Source organism: Phocoena phocoena, chromosome 10 (assembly GCF_963924675.1).
Source record: "Phocoena phocoena chromosome 10, mPhoPho1.1, whole genome shotgun sequence".
Taxonomy (NCBI): Eukaryota; Metazoa; Chordata; class Mammalia; order Artiodactyla; family Phocoenidae; genus Phocoena; species Phocoena phocoena.
The window spans coordinates 66,998,247-67,016,539 of NC_089228.1; the positions used below are offsets into that span (position 1 = coordinate 66,998,247).

Below are 18,293 nucleotides of genomic sequence, written 5' to 3' on the forward strand. Positions count from 1 at the left end.
TTCCTTTTCCGGAATAAATTCCCCCTCGCCAGGCAGGCCACGTCCAGGCTTTTTTGCCTGCCATTTGAAGCTTCTTGCCAGCTGGATCCTGGGTCTTCCTTGGCTTTTGTGGTTCTCCAGTTTCTCTGCTCTGGCCAGCCCGTTTTTCTCAACAAGCAAAGAATCACTAATTCTGTCTTCATACTTCTGCTTTGTGGTCCCTTCAGTTCCAAAAGAGGCCTTTCTTACTGCTTTCTTCATCCACATGCATCATTACATGTGAAACCCTAGTAAGATTGCTCGCCCCAGGAATCCCTGACCTAACCCCAGTCTACTGAGATCTTCTCTATTTTATGTCCTCTTAGCATTTTATATTCAGTTTATCCAATCAGTTTTTGTTGTCTTTATGCTGCTGTGCCCTTGCGTATCAAACCCTAGGCCTCTTTCTTCCCTCAACTACACTGTAACCACTTTTAGGGCAGGAATCACGTTTTTGGTGGTGGTGGTGGTGTTTTAAAGTATGTTCAAGTCAGTAAGCACAAGCTCGTAGTAAAAACTTCGCTTTGTTTTCTAGCCAAGTCGAAGCTCTAGGGTGAAATTCTTTCCACCCTGAGGTGTCTATTAGTTTCCTTCTGAAATTCTTTCCAGCCCTGAGGATGCACAGCTGCTCTCTGGTGTCCCTGGGGGTAGGGAGAAGCAGTCCCAGCTCTCACCCCAGCAATGGTTATTGTGCTATAGTGAAGAAACATTGTTATAAGTCTGGGGAAGCACTGGAGGAAGGGTTGTAGAGGGGGTGGAAGGGCTCTCTGGGACCATGGGTCCAGGAAGGGGATGGGGCTCTTACCTGCTGAGGCCCCAGAGGCTTGAGCAGGGAGAGGACTTTGGGCAGGAAGGAGGCCCACAGCTCCTCTATCCTTTCCCTTCCCTCCTGCAGCGGGAGCAGGACGAGAAGACAAATGCAGTGAAGGAAGAGCTGAAATACTGGCAGAAGCTCCGGCACGACTTGGAGCGGGCACGGCTGCTGATTGAGCTGATTCGGAAAAGAGAAAAGCTCAAGCGGGAGCAGGTGAGGAGGAGCCCCCAGGGCTCTTGTTCAAGATCTTTTTCTCCTACTGTCAGTGTGGCTTCAGGAGACCCAGGAGACCCTGCCTGGTGTCAGCTTTCTTACCTTCCTGCCCAGCACTATGGGCTCCAAGGCCTGCCTACTCTGCGTTGGGTGTGGTGCTGCTGATGGCTTCGAATTTAGGGAGTATAACTCCTGGTGGCCTCAGGCATAAGCTTAATATCCTATGCCTGGGCCCATCCCTGGAGTTTCTCATTCAGGATATGGGGGGGGGGGGGGGGGGGGGCGGAGCCTGGCCTCCTGGCCTTATGTTTTGGAGAGCTTCTCAAGCCATTCTTATGGGTATCACCTTTGACCTGGGAGCTTCTGGGGTTTCTCACTTGGCCTTTAAACACTTATAGTCTTGAATCATTTAAATTTTCCAACCTCTGTTCAAAGAGATTCTAAGCCTCTGAGCATGGAGAATGTTGAGGTAGGTAGTGTAGCCTAGGAATTAGGAATATGAGCTGTGGCATCAGGCAGCTTGTGTGTTTTGTTTTTTTTTTAACATCTTTATTGGAGTATAATTGCTTTACAATGTTGTGTTAGTTTCTGCTGTACGATGAAGTGAATCAGCTATATGTATACCTATATCCCCATATCCCCTCCCTCTTGCTTCTCCCTCCCACCCTCCCTATCCCACTCCTCCAGGTGGTCAAAAGCACCGAGCTGATCTCCCTGTGCTATGCGGCTGCTTCCCACTAGCTATCTATTTTCCATTTGGTAGTGTATAGAAGTACATGCCACTCTCTCACTTCGTCCCAGCTTACCCTTCCCCCTCCCCCATCCTCAAGTCCATTCTCTACGTCTGCATCTTTATTCAGACAGCCTGCATTTATATCCTGGCTCTGCCACTTACTACTTGTATGACATTAAGTTGCTTAATCTCCTTATACCTCGAGTTTCCTTGACTATAAAATGGGGGTAATAATAGAACCCATCTCATAAGGTTGTGAGGATTAGATGACTTAGTGTATATAAAGAGCTTAGAACAGTGCCTGGCACATAGTAAGGCTATAGAAGTGTCAGCTGCTATCATCATCATCATTATTGATACTCTGCCTCCCTGAAGTGTCTACGGCAGCACTCTGCACATGACAGTGAGCAAAAACTATTAATTGAATGCCAAAACTGTTCTCTCTGGTCCAGGAATAGCAGCTGTTACTCTCATGCTTCAGAGGCCTGGGTTAAAGATGTTCTTTCTCTCTTTCTCCGAACTCTGCTTCACTGTTCAGCCCCAGCACAAGCCCTTCTCTCACGGTCCTGTAGCCCGAGTTTCCACCACTGAGACTGGGCAGCTCTTGCCATACTTAGCACAGGTGGGCATGGAGGACATCTCAGGGCCTTGTCTATGGATTCAAACTGTCTGTGCCGTCCCAGGCCTGGCCCCACAGCTGAGCTTCTCTTCCCATTTCTGGTCCAGAGAAATGTAAGGGAAAAGGAAGCAGGCAGGGGATGCAGGCAGGCATTTGTTTTGATGTAGCCAAGAGGCAGGAACTTGTAGTCTAATACACGGCACAACCTTTTTACATTAGGGCACACGTGGAAAATAACATTTGTATAGCACACTGCTGCAAATATGTCAGGCTACTTGCCACCCAAGGGGGTGAGCCTCGAGGCCCTGGTCACCCTAGGCTGACCTAGGTGGTCCAAGGGCCAATTAGGTGGGAATTCTGGCCCAAGGGACATTTTATATCATCAGTGTGCCTCTTGGACTAAGTCATACTTAGGTATAAGTCCCATCTCTGTTCTTTTCTAGCCAGGTGACCTTGGGTTAGTAACTCCTCATCATACTCTTTTCAAACCTCAGATTCCATATTTGTAAAATGGAGATAATTACAGTTTCTCCTTCGAGGTTATTGTGATGATTAACTGAGGTAATATAAGTAGAAAGGCAGTGTGGCATAGTAGTCAAAAGCAGACACTGTGAATCCCAATCTGTCCCTTATTAGCTGTTTGACCTTGGGCCAGTCACTTACTTAGTCCTTCCGTGCCTCAGTTTCCTCTTTGTAAAATACCTCATTTGTACCTGTTTTGAACATTACTTGACACTTAGTAAGGACTATAAAGGTATTAACTATTATTACTGTAAGTTTTGATATAGCCTGAATGCATAGGAAATGTTCACAAAGTGGCAGCTGTTGGTATTATTATTTCTAGGCTAAAAGTTCAGTGATAACTCCTCAAATAGTGGTCAGCTTAATATCTTGTGAAAATTTGTTTTACACAACTGGCGAAAGTCAAGTTATCAAGCAAAAGTTCAGTGCCTCTTTGGGGGGTGTCCTGATTTCTCCCCACCTCCCCCACAGGTCAAGGTCCAGCAGGCCGCCATGGAGCTGGAGCTTATGCCGTTCAACGTTCTGCTGAGGACAACACTGGACTTGCTGCAGGAGAAGGATCCCGCACACATCTTTGCCGAGCCTGTCAACCTGAGTGAGGCAAGTTCCCCCCCTACTTCCTGAGCAGTGAGCCCTGCCTGAAATGGAAATAGGGTCTGAGTAGGCTAGGAAGGGGTTGGGCCACAGGGTGTACAAAACCTGGGGGTGTCTGGCAAGGCTAGTAGACTTGCCCACGGTGAGGGCTCAGCAGGCCAAGGTGGGCCAGGGCCCTGGGGCTGTGAGTGAGCCTGGCATGGCCAAGCCAGAAAATGGGGTGGCAAGAGTGCCGCTGAAGGGTGCGCCTGTTTGGCTAGTAAATGGTTGTTGTAATTGTACAGGTTTTATATGTTTAGGTTCCAGATTACCTGGAATTCATATCCAAGCCAATGGATTTTTCTACTATGAGGCGGAAGCTGGAGTCCCACCTGTACGGCACCTTGGAGGAGTTTGAGGAGGACTTTAACCTTATAGTTACCAACTGCATGAAGTATAATGCTAAAGACACAATTTTCCACCGAGCAGCTGTCCGCCTGCGGGACCTGGGAGGGGCCATTCTGCGGCACGCCCGGCGGCAGGCAGAGAACATCGGCTATGACCCCGAGAGGGGCACCCACCTGCCCGAGTCACCCAAATTGGAGGACTTTTACCGCTTCTCCTGGGAAGACGGTGAGAAGCCTGGACGGGCAGGGAGAGGGGCCAGGAGGAGGCGCAGGGATAGAGCCCAGAGAGCCAGGGATCAGGATGGGCCTTGGGGCTATAGGGTGGACTCCAGGAGCAAAGCTGGGGATAGGCACAGGCTGGGGTACATGTGCTTGTGGCTGGAATAGTTCCTAGGGTTAAAGTTAATTCCCTGAGCACTTCCTGAATAGTAGGATAAGGGGAATAAGGTACTAGCTGTCTGTCTGAAAAGCTAAAGATTCACCAAGGGTCTTTCTTTCCTGGACTCCCTCTGTGTGGCGTTGGAGCATGGGCAGCAGGAGTGCAGTGCTGGTGTATGTCTGGCTCATTCAGAAGAGTGCAGGTAGAGCATCAGAAAAATGGAATTGCCTCTGTAATTCCCTACTCTGCCTGCCCCTGCTCTCTGCTTCTCAATGGCAGCAGCCAAACAGTCACTCAGGCCAGGGGATTGCCAAGCTGCCTCGTGCCTGCTCCACGGAGCCCATAATCGTGACTGTGAACTGCTTCCTGCAGGTGTTTCCCAGATTCTGACCTTGTCCCTGTGGCTGCTCTCCTGGGAGCAGTGTTGCCAGGGCCAAGGCCCCACAGTGACGCTGCTGGAAGCCACTGGCCCAGGCACTCCAGGAGAATATTTTGCATCCGAAGGAATTGGCCCCTGCCCTTCCCTTTGCCCTGGGCTGGTCAGGTCCTTCAGCCCCTTCTTCTGTCCTCCCTTCTCCCTGGCAGTGGACAACATCCTCATCCCAGAGAACCGGGCCCACTTGTCCCCAGAGGTGCAGCTGAAGGAGCTGCTGGAAAAACTGGACCTGGTGAGTGCCATGCGGTCCAGTGGGGCCCGGACCCGCCGTGTCCGCCTGCTACGCCGGGAGATCAATGCCCTTCGGCAGAAGCTGGCGCAGCCGCCACCACTGCAGCTGGCATCGCTAAACAAGACTGTGTCCAATGGGGAGCTGCCAGCAGGGCCCCGGGGGGATGTGGCTGTGCTGGAGCAGGCCCCGCAGGAGGAGCCAGAAGACGATGGGGACAGAGGTGAGAGACAGTCACGGGCAGGCCGGGGGCTGCGGGCCAGGATAATGGAGGGTTAAGCTGAAATCCTGTAGTGGGAACATCCTTCCCCAGCTCTCGGTGTGACCCTCGTGGGCAAGCAAAAGCCCTGGGAGGGGCCACACTTTCATGCATACCCAGGGATGATACTCAAAATATTTAACAATACGTAGAGACCAGAATTCATCCGTCAGAGTAGATGTTCGCTGTTATATTGGAGGGGGCTCCTGAGGGCCTCTGATGCAGATATTTAGTTGTTGGATTGTGAGTGGGTTCAGGGAGTTTCAGATGCTGGGGCCCAGTAGCTGTTTACTAACTTGTAAAGAAGTATTTCAATATTTTGCACCTGGTATGGCCATATTGCACATACCAGTTAAATATTAGTTCAACTTATACCATCATGTAGAGAGGCTCTTAGAGCAGGTTAGGTTGTGGTGTGGGGGAACAGAAAAGAAAGAAAGACCCTAAGGATGGTCTGGGCTCATGGCTTTGACCCCAGCTGGCCAAGTCTACAGGCCCACCCCAAGCAGAAAAGCCCAGAACTGCAAAAGACAGCTGGGGTAAGTGATTCTCAGAGATCCAGGTGCCTTATCTGAGTTGCTTTCCATCCTCTCCGCTTTGGGGATAGAATTGTCTCCCTCTTACCAGCCCTTGGATCTGAGCCTGTAGCTCAGGAGGGCCTGTCATCCACACAATCAAGAAGGTTGGGAATTATCTCCAGGGGAAGAGGGGCCAAATTGCAGGGAATGGCCCATTTTATTTTAGGTTGGGGGAGAGCGGGGATGTGGCGGAGAGGTCAGATTTATCATTAGAGGGCTTCGTGTCCATTGTGACCCTTCCCAGCTTCCCATGTGGCAGTCAGCATGCCACTCGTATCCATCCCCACTCCTGGGCTAAGGCAGTGCAGAGTCATGCCCAGTGGACCGGCTGCAGCAGCTTCTAGAGGTTTCAAAAAATTTCTAGGCTTCATCTCCCAGAAATTCAGATTAGGGAAATCTGAGCTCTGTTTTGAGTGTCTTTTTTTTTTTTTTTTTTTGTGGTACGCGGGCCTCTCACTGCTGTGGCCTCTCCTGTTGTGGAGCATAGGCTCTGGACGCGCAGGCTCAGCGGCCATGGCTCACGGGCCCAGCCGCTCCGCGGCATGTGGGATCTTCCCGGACCAGGGCACGAACCCATGTCCCCTGCATCAGCAGGCGGACTCTCAACCACTGTGCCACCAGGGAAGCCCCGAAAGTGTCATTTTTTAAGGTGGAGGTTGAATAGACATGTTCGGGAACCACTGATATAACTTCCTTGCTCTCATTTTTTCATATCTGTAAGCTGCTTCTTTCTGCTTGTCCTTCTTGCTTTACTTGTGATATGTAACAAAATACATTGACAGATGGGAAAACACCTGGGTCTAAAGAGAGTTGTAGACCCCTAATCTGTGAGGCTGAGACTTACTTAATTATTGATTAAGCAGGGGGCTTTGGGCTTTCTTGGGTGTAGGCCAGTGGTTTATAACCCTGACTTCATCAAACTCACCTGGTAAGCTTTAAAAAAAAAATCCATTAGCTATTTGGTTTCATTTTGTCTGGGGTGGGACCTCAGCATTGGAATTTTTAAGAAACTAAGTAACTAATACATAGCCAGGGTTTAGAACTACTAGTGTAGACACAACTTAGTCCTACCTTCTCTTCACCTTAGACCTGAGACGCGTCTCAAACCTTCTAATAGCCTATGCTCTTGGCTCTTAGTTATCAGTGTCATTATCTGGCTTGTAGGGGCAGACTTTTTCTAAAATGTTCAAGCAGGTTCTCTTTTTCTCTAACAGATGACTCCAAAATGCCTCCCCCACCAACCCTGGAGCCTACTGGGCCTGCGCCTTCCTTGTCTGAGCAAGAATCCCCTCCGGATCCCCCCACTCTGAAACCCATCAATGATAGCAAACCTCCAAGCCGATTCCCAAAGCCAAGAAAAGTGGAAGAAGATGAGCTTTTGGAAAAATCACCTCTGCAGCTAGGGAATGAGCCCTTGCAACGCCTGCTCAGTGACAATGGCATTAATAGAGTATCCCTCATGACCCCCGATACATCCCCCGCAGGCGCCCCACTCAGTGGCGTGGGCCGTCGCACATCAGTCCTCTTCAAGAAGGCCAAGAATGGGGTTAAACTACAGAGGAGCCCAGACAGGGCCCTGGAGAACGGTGAGGACCATGGCGCAGTGGGCTCTCCTGCGTCTCCCACCAGCATCGAGGATGAACAGCACTCCCGGAAGCGGCCAAGGAGCAGGAGCTGTAGTGAGAGCGAAGGGGAGAGGTCCCCCCAGCAGGGGGAAGAGACAGGTGACCTCGCCTGTGACTTCTCTTGCTACTTCTCATCTGCTTTCCTGCTTTGCCTTGCCAGCCGGCACCTTCCCCAGTCAGCTGCCTCCCTAATGGCCCCTGTGGATGCCAGTAGTAGCACTGAGGGCTCCGTAGCGCACAGTTGGGCCTGGTACATGAGTAGTGGCCTGGGGAAATAGGCTTTGAGCAAGTGTTTTGAGAGGGCCAGCTTGTGTCTGGGGCTCTCTTTGGCCCTGAGCAGCATATAAAGCTATATATGATAAAATGGTTCCTACTTTCATTTTAGTTCATTTATTCATCAGATATTTATATCAGGCATTATTGTAGGCACTAAAGTGTAGGGGGAAAAAATCAATAAATAAAACAGACAAGTGTCCTCTCTTGTAGGGGAGGTAGACTAAAAGCAAATAAGTAAATTGTATCGCATATTAGAAGCTGTGGAGAAAAGTCCAGCAGGAAAGCGGGGGAGAGGGGATGCTGAGGTGATATTAAAGAGGGTGGCCAGGGGAGGCTTTCTGAGTAAAGATCTGAAGGAGCTGAAGGTGTGAGCTCTTTGGGTATCTGGGGAAAAGACGTTCCAAAAAGATGGACTAGCAAGTGCACAGGCCATGGGGGTGGAAACATGCTTGCATGTCTGAGGAACAGTGAGGGGACCTATGTGGCCACAGCAGAGTGAGCCAAGGGATCATAGGAGATGGGGTCTCAGAGGTAGTAATAGGGGCTTGTCACTAAAGAGTCCTTACTGCATGTCCAACACAAGCTGGTCACTGGGGAGCAGTAAATCAGACCCAGGTCCAAATCTGAGAGTTTACCATCCAGTGGGGAGACTAGATGGTGTCCTGAGGTGCAGAGATACCCCAGTGCTGGACAGTCTGTGGTTATGTGTCAGGTGACAGCACTGCTAGAGATTCAGGGAATAGGAACTGGGGGAGTTGGGAAGGCTTCATGAGTAGACAGTGCCTAAGCTGGCCCTGGGGATGAGGACAGACTAGAAAGGAACAAAGGGCTCAGGCCCAGGTGTGTAGAAACAAGGTCAGAGTCCCTGTGAGGGACAGTTTGGAGAGGGGCTTCCTTCTCCAAAGCGAAGAGGGGCATCAGAAGCCAATGCTGTGGGCAAGGTGGACATGGACATGCAGGGCCTCCATCACCAGACAGTTGTTTAGTCTTGGTGGGATATGGAAGGCCAGCTCACTTGGCAGGGAGGGGCCTGCTCTTGGCTTTTGCTCCTCATGTCCTGTTACATGGTGGCTTTGGGCTGTGTGGTCAGCACATGCTTTTCTCTGCTTTTCTGTCTTCCTACCTAATACTTTGTTTCCAGCAGTACCTTCCTTTCCTGACTGGTCCAAGCTTCTCTGTATTAGGGCAGTAGGGTGTTTATATAGAGTCAAGAGCTTGAGGCAGACTTGAATTCAAATCCCATCTTCTTACTAGCTGTGTATCCTGGGGCATATGAATTAACCTCTGTGAGCCTATTCCTTATTTCTAATATGGGGCTAGTGACACCTTCCTTGTGTGGCTCTAAGGATTGGAAGTAGCCTATATAAAGCACTTGGTATATAGCAGTAGTTGGCAGCAGTTATTGTTGTCATCCTGTCAGTTATATCAGGCACAGCCAAACAGCACTGAGCACTAAAAATGAAAAATCCTGCTGTTGGGAAATAGGTCTAGACATCAGGCTCATCCAACCTGAGAGGGCCCACCGCTTGGGGGCTAGAATCTGTTTCTCCTCCACCATCCCAGCTACCTGGTACCCAGGAATATTTTTGCACAAATGTAGTGGGTTCTCTTAAAAGCAGGTGTTGATCCTTTATAGATGAGGCACAGTAGGCTTTGGTGATTTAAATTGAGGTCATGATGTTAGAGGCAGAGCCAGGTTAGGGTCCAGATATGTTGGCTCAGACACCTGCTCTTACAGGTGTGACTTGCCTCACAGTTTTCTGGCTAAGGTATATGTGACTTAGAGCTCTTGGCTCAGCTATCAGACTTGTGGGATTCTGGATGGTGGTTGGGAATTGGATAGATAGAGAGGAGAGTTGAAGCTTTCATGGCAGGTGAGAGTCTTGTCCCTGGGATGACCAGACAGTCTTCATTTGCCTCTGAAGGGCTCCCTGCTGTAAACAGACCTTCCCTCATTCATACTTAATAGCATCCTCCATAAGTAAGAAGGTATTACCTTCACTTCACGAAAGTAAAAGCCAAGGCTTAAAGAGGAAAAGGGACCCATATTTCAGAGCCCAGTCTAGAACCCAGGGAATCTGACTCCCCATCATCCCAGGAAGGTCTGGTCTGCCTTAGATCTGCTGAAAAGTTCCCCCCATCCTCAACTTTGACTAGCTCTGCTAGATATCTCAGGGTGTGGTTGACACAGTCCTTATCTGGCTCCAACCTCCCCGATACCATCCCAAAAGAATGAAGCTAGCTATTGCCAGCTGTGTGATGGATAGGGTGTGTGAGTGTTTATCTGAAGAGGCAAGGTGGGTGGGCTTCCCAAGAGGCAGAGGAGACTCCCTGATAATTGAGGCTTGAAATTAGAAGCAGATCCAGGAACCTGTGAACAAGCCGGAGTGAGGAAGTCTTGGTATTTCCCATTGTAGTCAAATGACAGTAACTGGAATGAGCTATAGGCTATTTTCCTTCAAGTAAACCCAGAAGGATGGGAAGGTAAATGCAGTGTCTGTTCACTGCCCTAGCCAACATTTCCCCCAAACCTTTATCAGGTTCTCTCCACCACCCAAGACCCATTTCCCAAGAGGAGGGACCAGCCATCCTCTCCATCCCTCCTTGCTGAGCCCTCCCAAGGTGGCTGCCTCACACTGCAGCATGTGTCAGGGGAGGGGGGTTTCTACACTCAGGCTCACTTTGTGTGTTCTTGGCAGGTGTGACCAACGGCTTTGGAAAACACACTGAGAGCGGGTCTGACTCAGAATGTAGTTTGGGTCTCAGTGGTGGACTGGCATTTGAAGCTTGCAGGTAAGAACACTTGTCCCAAAGCCGTGTTTGCAGCTCTGCCACCTCTCCATTTATTTTCCTTTCAGCTGCAGATTCAACCTCCTCCTGCTTATCTCAGTTTTTTTCTTCCTGCACCCCTGTTATTTCCTGAAGCCTCTCATCTGTGACTCTGGTAGCTCCTAGGAAACGTTGTGACCCTTGACTGTCAGGCCTGATCTGACTAGGGGGGAGGAGTAGTGCTGATGCTTTATAGGGTTTGTAGATCTGAATTTGGCTCCAGAGGGTGGGGAGACCCTCTGTATTGCCCAGTGAAGTTAACATTTGAGCCAATCCCCACCCACCCCCTGGCCCATTTAGATAACCCAGTTATAGACATGGTTTCACCCTTTGCCTTTCGGGGCATCATAGCAGTGGTGTAGGAATAAGAAATGGACAGATAGGAAATTTGGAATTGCCTTTTAGTCTGACAAAGGCCCCAGCTCTTCTACCATCTTTGAGCTGGGAAGGGATGGGTTTCTTTTCCCATTCTTTCACCTGAAGGGAGGATTTCCGAGGCCAGAACCTTCAACTTTCTTCCATGACTAAGAGTTTATTGAATCTCTCTGCTCTGTGTTGTATGCTCTGCAAGACACCAGGGAGTGTGGGACTCTTGGAAATGGGAGACCTTCAGTGCCACAGAAGAAGAATGACTTGTCCTGAAGGCTGACCTCATGATCCCTCCACATGGCTACTGGATGGATTCTAGGTTCAGAGCAGGGGAGGAGAGGTCCCAGGGCAGCACCAAAATACTATGTGTCTGTGTTTGAAGTGCTTCAAAGGCAGGCTGGGTGTAGGTTCTATTGGGTTCTCACTCTACACTGGTGCTGGGCTCGTGGAGGCCCCCAGATGCCCCCTTGGGCCTGGACTGCTCCCGTGCTGTAGCAGGGCCCAGCTTTCAGTGGCTCCTTAGAGATTTTCTTCCCCACCAAGCCTCAGAAATGTCCTAGCTGTCTTCCTCCATGTTACAGCTCTAGAGATATAGGAGGAGTGGATGGGAAAATACAGTTACCAGGCATAGAGAAGAGGCAGAGATTTCAAAATCATACAGGATGCTTCTAGCCCGGTCCGGGTTGGAGTTCCTGACTCCCTTCAAAGATAAGGTGCCTGGAAACCCAGTTCACTGGGGTGGGGTGGGAGTGGGGTTATCAAACTGTCCCCTCTTAGTCCTTGACTAAAGGTAGAAGGTGTGTTCGGCCCCTCCCTCCACAAAGGGTACTCTTCCCAGCTGTGAGCTGCAAGGAGCAAGCCAGGCCAGGCTCTGGTTAGCCTGCCCGTTCAGACTGCTTACCTTTCTGCAGAACATGCCAAAGCCACCAGTTTCTCTGGGGCCCTGCTCAGTGTGGGAACAATGCCCTTGGAAGGCGTTTCCTCTTTAGCTCAGTGGTTCTCAGTAGAATTTTGCGGTTTACAACAGGAGATTCAGGCCTTCAACTACAGGGATTTTTTTCTTTTTCTTTCTTTTCTTTTTTCCTACATTGTGGGGGTAAGTACATAAAGGAAGATCTTATTAATTAGACTAGAATCATATAATCGCAGAATAAAGAACCTTGAAAGAATTTCTGGTCACTAATCCCATCCCTGTCCCATCCTGTCCCTGGCTTTATCTTTTCTAATGATTTTCTGAGCAGTTTGGAGCTGCACCCTCTTCTTTGGGTCACTCATTCAATTATTAATTAAGCACTTACCGTGAGCCAGGTACTGTTCTAAGCCCTGATAAGGTGTCTGTTCTCAAGGAGCTTATCATCTAGAAGGGAGAGATAAATGTTAAGCCAGTAAGCAAAATAATTATAGATTGGGCTGTCTGCTTAGACCTGGGTAACTTAGAGAGAGGGCTGAAATGCAGGCCATGATCGAGTCACTTGTGCGTTTTTCTATGAAACAGGAACATATGGACCTAGTTTTGGTGTTGCATCCTGTCTCATTGAGCTCAACCTTCTCAGAGCTCATCATCTGATAGTATAACATTGGTAGTTTATAATATTCAAGTGAGACATTAAAATTTACTACCGTTTATATAATAATATTTACTGTATAACTGCTATTTATTGAATACTTGGTGTGTTCTGTACTGAGTGCTTGCTGTGTATTAATCCATTAAATCCTCACAGCAACACATGGCGAACACAAGCCTCAGAGAGGTTAACTTGCTCAGGGTCACAGAATGAATGAGTAGCACAGAGTGAGGTTCTGAACCCAGGTAGTCTGGCTCCAGAGTTTCTCTCTTAACTGCTTGGTTGTGCCCTCCTATGTTGTGTTTGGAGATGTCTCCCCAGATCCATGATGTGAACTTGGAGAGGCTTTCCTAATAGAACTACCAGTACCTTACATTTTTATAAGGACTCAGATTCTTTAAGTCCAGTGACAGATTTTTGTAGGGTGCATGGGAACTGAATTCTGAATGTGAACTGGGTGTTGTTTTTTCCCCAACAGGTCCTAATTTTGACTAGCAGGAAGAAAGCTCCCAACCTACTACTAACTGAAGGATTATGATTCATCAGGTTCTCATTGTGCCAGGTTTTCTGTAAAAGACCATGATAAAGTCAGTTATGATTCAGTAACGCAGGAGTACCCTACTCTCCAACCAGTCTTAACCCTGGCCTCTTCGTATCCTATTAGGGGTTTCTTAAGCATTTTTGCTCTACTGCAGGTTGTTGACTTGTCTTTTAAGCAATTTTTTTTGTTGAAATAATTATATAGCAGTAATATTTTTTAAAGTTTGAATGGGAAAAAAACATAGCCACATCATTCTTGCTCAGAGGCTTCTAACTGTGATTGTACATTAGAATTGCATTGGGAGCAACTTAAAAATACTGATGCCTGGGTGGGTTCCAGTTATACCATTATTCTTGTATTACTGTTCTCATTTTTGCCTATTACCTTCTAGTCTTTGTCTACTATATATTTTTTATCTCTTTGCAGTAGCCATATTTTAAAAAAACCGGTCTGCTTGGTAGTTTAAAAAAATCCATCTCTGTCTAAGAAAAACGTCACACACATAAAGTAGAAGTGAGAAGCGGATTGTTTTTCCAATTTAAAAAGTCTTTTCTAATTACGGAAGTAAGGCATGTCCATTATAGAAAATTTGGGAAAGAGGCAGATTTTTGTACCTCAAAAATAAATTGGTTTCTAGAGAAGCAATGTGAACCAGAGGGTTCAGAATTCTGGGCAGATGTGAGACAGGCCCTCCTCATGGCCAGGCTGCTTAGACTCTGGAAGGATTGACAAGTGCCTGGGTGACCTTCCCTCTGGATGAAATCCAGTGTCCCTGGGCAGGGGAGCAGGCCTCTCTTTCCAAGTTCAGTCCTTCCACATGGATGAAATGTTTCCTTAAGCCTCGTGGGAACATTCTGGTCAGAAGTATATCACGGGTTAATATGAGTTTTTAGGGGAAGGTGAGGAACCATTCTCCTTGAAGGGTTTTTGCAGCTCTGCTCCTAGCAGAGATGGGAGAGCAGGAGTGGATGTGTTACTCATTGAAATTGTTCATTTCGCTCCTCTCTTTCTCCCTGCTCTATATGCAGTGGTCTGACACCCCCCAAACGCAGCCGAGGGAAGCCAGCCCTGTCTCGAGTGCCCTTCCTGGAAGGTGTGAACGGAGACTCTGACTACAACGGCTCAGGTGAGGAGTGCTGCTGTACAGGTGCATCTTGGGGGACCAGGCCTTCCAGAGAACCAGTTCTGCGGGCTGCAGCCAGACCCTGAGCTCCTCCGAACCTGGAGGCACTGGTCAGGGAAATGGCCCTTCCTCCCAGGTTATTCATACTCCTTTTACTTTTTTTTTTAATTCATCTTATTTTGAATAAGTAACACATACCGTGGTGACAAAAATCAGAAACGTACAAAAGGGTGCATAATGAAAAGCCAGTTCTCCCCTCCCTAGAATAGCCGTTGTTAGCGGTTTTTTGTATGTCTTTCCAGATGTAATCCATACGTACACAAACCAAAAACTTGTGTGTATATTTAAAAGAGTGAGCAGAGAAGCCTAACATGCACATTCCTCTAAACCATGCCTTTTTTCAGTTAATAATATATCTTGGAGATTCTTTTGTGCTTTTTATTGGCTGCCTAATATCCCATTACATAGGTGTGCTATCATTTACTTAGCTGGCCCTCTGCAGATGGATGTTTAAATGTTTTTGTTTAATTGTCATAGTCAATGTTGCAGTGGGCAACCTTGTACAAAGATCATTTTGTATCCCTGGGGAGTATATCTATAGATATACTCTATTGCTGTATTGGAGGAAGTATGCATTTGTAATTTTGATAGATATTTCTAGTCTGCCCTCACAGGAGTAATATGATATCCTGTGTCACTGAATTTCACACATAACCCTGTAATTTCATGTGATCCAATGCTTCTACTCCCTACTGGGGTAAAATGGAGACATTCTACTCCAGCAGGTCCAAACAGTAAAACACATGGATCTTATCTCTTCTGACTGAAGGAATAAAGGACAGGGCAGAGCCAAAGGAGAGGACTGGGTGGTGCTTAGGTGGAACAGGTGCAGGGCTGGCTGTTCTCTGAGCACATCTCTGTCCAGCCCTCCTATGGGGGGTGTGCACTCTGGATGCCCTGTCTTTGAAGCTTCCATCTAACATTCAGCCTTCAGGGCTTCTCTTCCCCTCTTTCCTTTTCCCAACTGCTTTATTTTCCCTTAGCATCAGTTTCTTTTTCATATGTGTGTTGATGAATGCATGCCTGCATGTTTCATTACTGTCTGACTGTCAGTGCCCAGAAGGCAGGGCTTATGTCTAGGTTAATTTGTACAGCATCTAGTGCAGAACTGGGAGCGGATTGGCACGTACTTTGTGCTTCTGGTGGTGACATTTTATTCTTATTTTTAAAACCACGTAATTATTAAAATGATGCCAAAGGAAATTTAAAAAGGAAACTGACCTTCCACTGTTCCATCACCTTAACACAATTGTCTTCATTTCTCTATGTTGCCTTCTATTTATTTCAGGCACGTTTTTCACAAAATGCTAATCTAAAACACATGCTCTTTCATATTCTGCTTTTTTCAATGTTATCTTCCAATCAATGCATTATAATTTACTTGTTTCATTGTTAGAATTTGGTTCTAACCAAATTTTAACATTATACATAAGGTAGTGAACCCATATTTTTGTTCAAAAGCCTCTTATTCATTTTAAAAGTTATTTTTCTAAGAACAAATTCCCAGGGAAGGAATTTACTGGAGTAGATTGTTCATACTTTTTTTTTAATGGCTCTTGAGACTTACTGCCAAATTATATTCTGAAAGGATTAGACTGGTCTTCAATTTCCTCAGCAGTATATGATTGCACCAGTTTCCCCACAGCCTGCCTCTTCAGTAATGGATTTTGTCTTTTTGTTGTTATTGCTATTGATTTAATAGACAGAAAACAAGACCTCATTATCAGGAATATACTTTATAAAAAATTATATTTGTAGATGGTAATGTTTCCTTAGGAACATGATTTCTACTCTGTGGAATTTGGATCTTTTCCTTAGTTGAGTGTGGTCACCTCCCTGTTGCCAGCTTATAGACTGGGGAGGGGAAGGGAGGTTCCTCTGTGTATTCAGAGACATTTGTGAAGTACCCATCCATGTGTGCTAATGCATTAGGTGCAGAACAAAATAAACCGAAGAGATGTGGTGCCTGCCCCAGGCAGGACACCCTGTGTAAGGTTCTGACAAAACTGGCAAGAAAAGAGTCTGCAGACCTGCTTGGCTCTGCTGAGTGCTGTGCAGCCAGGTGTCCTGGATAGCCAGGTATGGCCCTGTCAGAAAAGAACTCATTCAGCAAATAGTTTTACTGGGATATCCATCCCAGGCATCTTCTTCCATGAAGCCTCCATCATGAGGCCCACCAGTCAGGAAGGCCCAGAGAGCAGTTTGTGGCTTTGCCAAGATGCATTATAGTCCTTCTTCCTGCTGTCCTGGTGATGAAGCAGTTATATTTTTCCAAGGAACATCAACCTAGGGTTCTAGTTCAGAGGTCAGCAAACTGTAACCTGTTGCCTGTTTTTGTAGGGCCCACGAGCTAAGAATGTTTTTTACATTTTCAAATGATTGAAAATCAAGTGAAGAATGACATTTTGTAACACGTGAAAATTACACAAAATTCAGATTTCAGTGTCCAGAAATAAAGTTTTATGGGAATATAGCAGTGCTTGTTCATTTACCAATCGTCTGTGGCTGCTTTCATGCTACAATAGTAGAGTTGAGTAGTTGCAATGGAGACTGCAAAACCTAAAATACTTACTATTTGGCCTTTTAAAGAACAAGTTTGCTGTCTCCTGATCTAGTCTTAAGAACTAAGGAGAGGGTAGGGAAGAGGAAGGGTGGAGGGGATGTTTCTGACTCATTCCTGGGCTGTCCCAGTCAAATGGAGGCCCCGGGCAGGCCTCCTGGGCACCATTCCATGCCCCCTTGGGCACTGTCTCCTCCCCTCCCCCACCCCCAGGCAGAAGCCTCCTGATGCCCTTTGAAGACCGTGGAGACCTGGAGCCCCTGGAGCTGGTGTGGGCCAAGTGCCGAGGTTATCCCTCCTACCCCGCCTTGGTGAGTCTGCCTGATCCTCCTCCCTCCCAGGGGTGGTCTGGCCCCTGCCTTGCCTTGGGGGCTTATCTGATTGGATCAAGCCAGGAGAGTGTGATTGGGAGTCAGGGTACCTTTAGCTGCAGAAGGGAGGGAGGTTTTATCCCAGCCTGGGTGGGTCACACCAGCTAGACTCCCTGCTTAGGGCTCTTAAAATAGGTTAAAGTATGCTGACAGAAGCTAGGGCTCTTAGTGATTTAATAGCATATATTTATTTGCTAAATAAAAAAAATTATCTACTATTCATAAAAGTAAAATGTGCTCATTGTAGAAAATTGTAAAAGCTGTTAATAATGCTTAGGTGTTTTACTAAATGTCTGTCATGCTAAGTTCTTGAAATGCTGAGGAAGGTATGGTTATTCTCGTTTTATAGGGGAAAAAACTGAAGATCTATTTGCTACCATGGTCATCTAGCTATTAAGTGGCAGGGTTGGAATTTGAGCCCAGGGCTCAAAGTGTGTGATGTCAAAGCCTGTGTTCTGAGCCACTGAGTTCAAAATCACCCACAGTGCCATCTATTCAGAGATTACCTCTTGATGTATATCCTCAGCCTTTTTTTTTTCTGTTTAATGCATAAATGTGCATAAATATGAGACTGTACTCTGTTTAACCTCCCCTTCACTTAACAGTACACCATGAGCATGCATGTCTTATGCCATTAAACATTCTTCATCAGCAGCACTTTCATTACTGCATCATCTGCAGTCGTATGCGTGTACCTTATTTTAACCATTCCCTAGTTGGTCATTTAGATCATTTTGAATTTTTCACTATGATAAACAGCCAGCAGTAAGCATCATTGTAGCTTAACATTTGTGTACATCCATGGTTATTTCTTCACAGTGAAGAAGTCTTAGGAATGCCTTCTTGGGGCATCTATGTAAAATTCTGATGCAAATTGCCAAGTTGCCCCTTAGAACATTAGTTCTGGTTTATACTCCCACCAATGGTAGCTAAAATTTCCATTTTTTCCATAGTGGCAGTAGCTAAAAATTCTAATTTTTACCACCCTGATTGTTATGTCTTAGGGCTCTTTCTATATTAGGGAGGTAATATCCATCTGGCCCTGAAAATACTGATTCTAACCTTTGGGGCATGTCACAATCATCTGGGGGAATTTTTTAAACAATGTAGATCCTGAGGCCCCATCTCAGAACAACTGTATTAGACTCTCTAAAGCCAGACCAAGGCATGAATATTTTTGTTTCTTTTTTTTAT

General features: G+C 47.0%; 1 protein-coding gene across 1 annotated transcript in view; it reads left to right on the forward strand.

The window, feature by feature from the left end:
- Window positions 1-18,293, forward strand: part of BRPF3 (bromodomain and PHD finger containing 3) — a 31,305-nt gene that overhangs the window by 6,409 nt on the left and 6,603 nt on the right. The window contains exons 3-10 of the mRNA XM_065884761.1: window positions 914-1,045; window positions 3,391-3,519; window positions 3,813-4,125; window positions 4,864-5,166; window positions 6,995-7,504; window positions 10,381-10,474; window positions 14,014-14,111; window positions 16,942-17,039. Coding sequence (XP_065740833.1) covers window positions 914-1,045; window positions 3,391-3,519; window positions 3,813-4,125; window positions 4,864-5,166; window positions 6,995-7,504; window positions 10,381-10,474; window positions 14,014-14,111; window positions 16,942-17,039 — 1,677 coding nt within the window. The remainder of the gene's footprint in view (window positions 1-913; window positions 1,046-3,390; window positions 3,520-3,812; window positions 4,126-4,863; window positions 5,167-6,994; window positions 7,505-10,380; window positions 10,475-14,013; window positions 14,112-16,941; window positions 17,040-18,293) is intronic.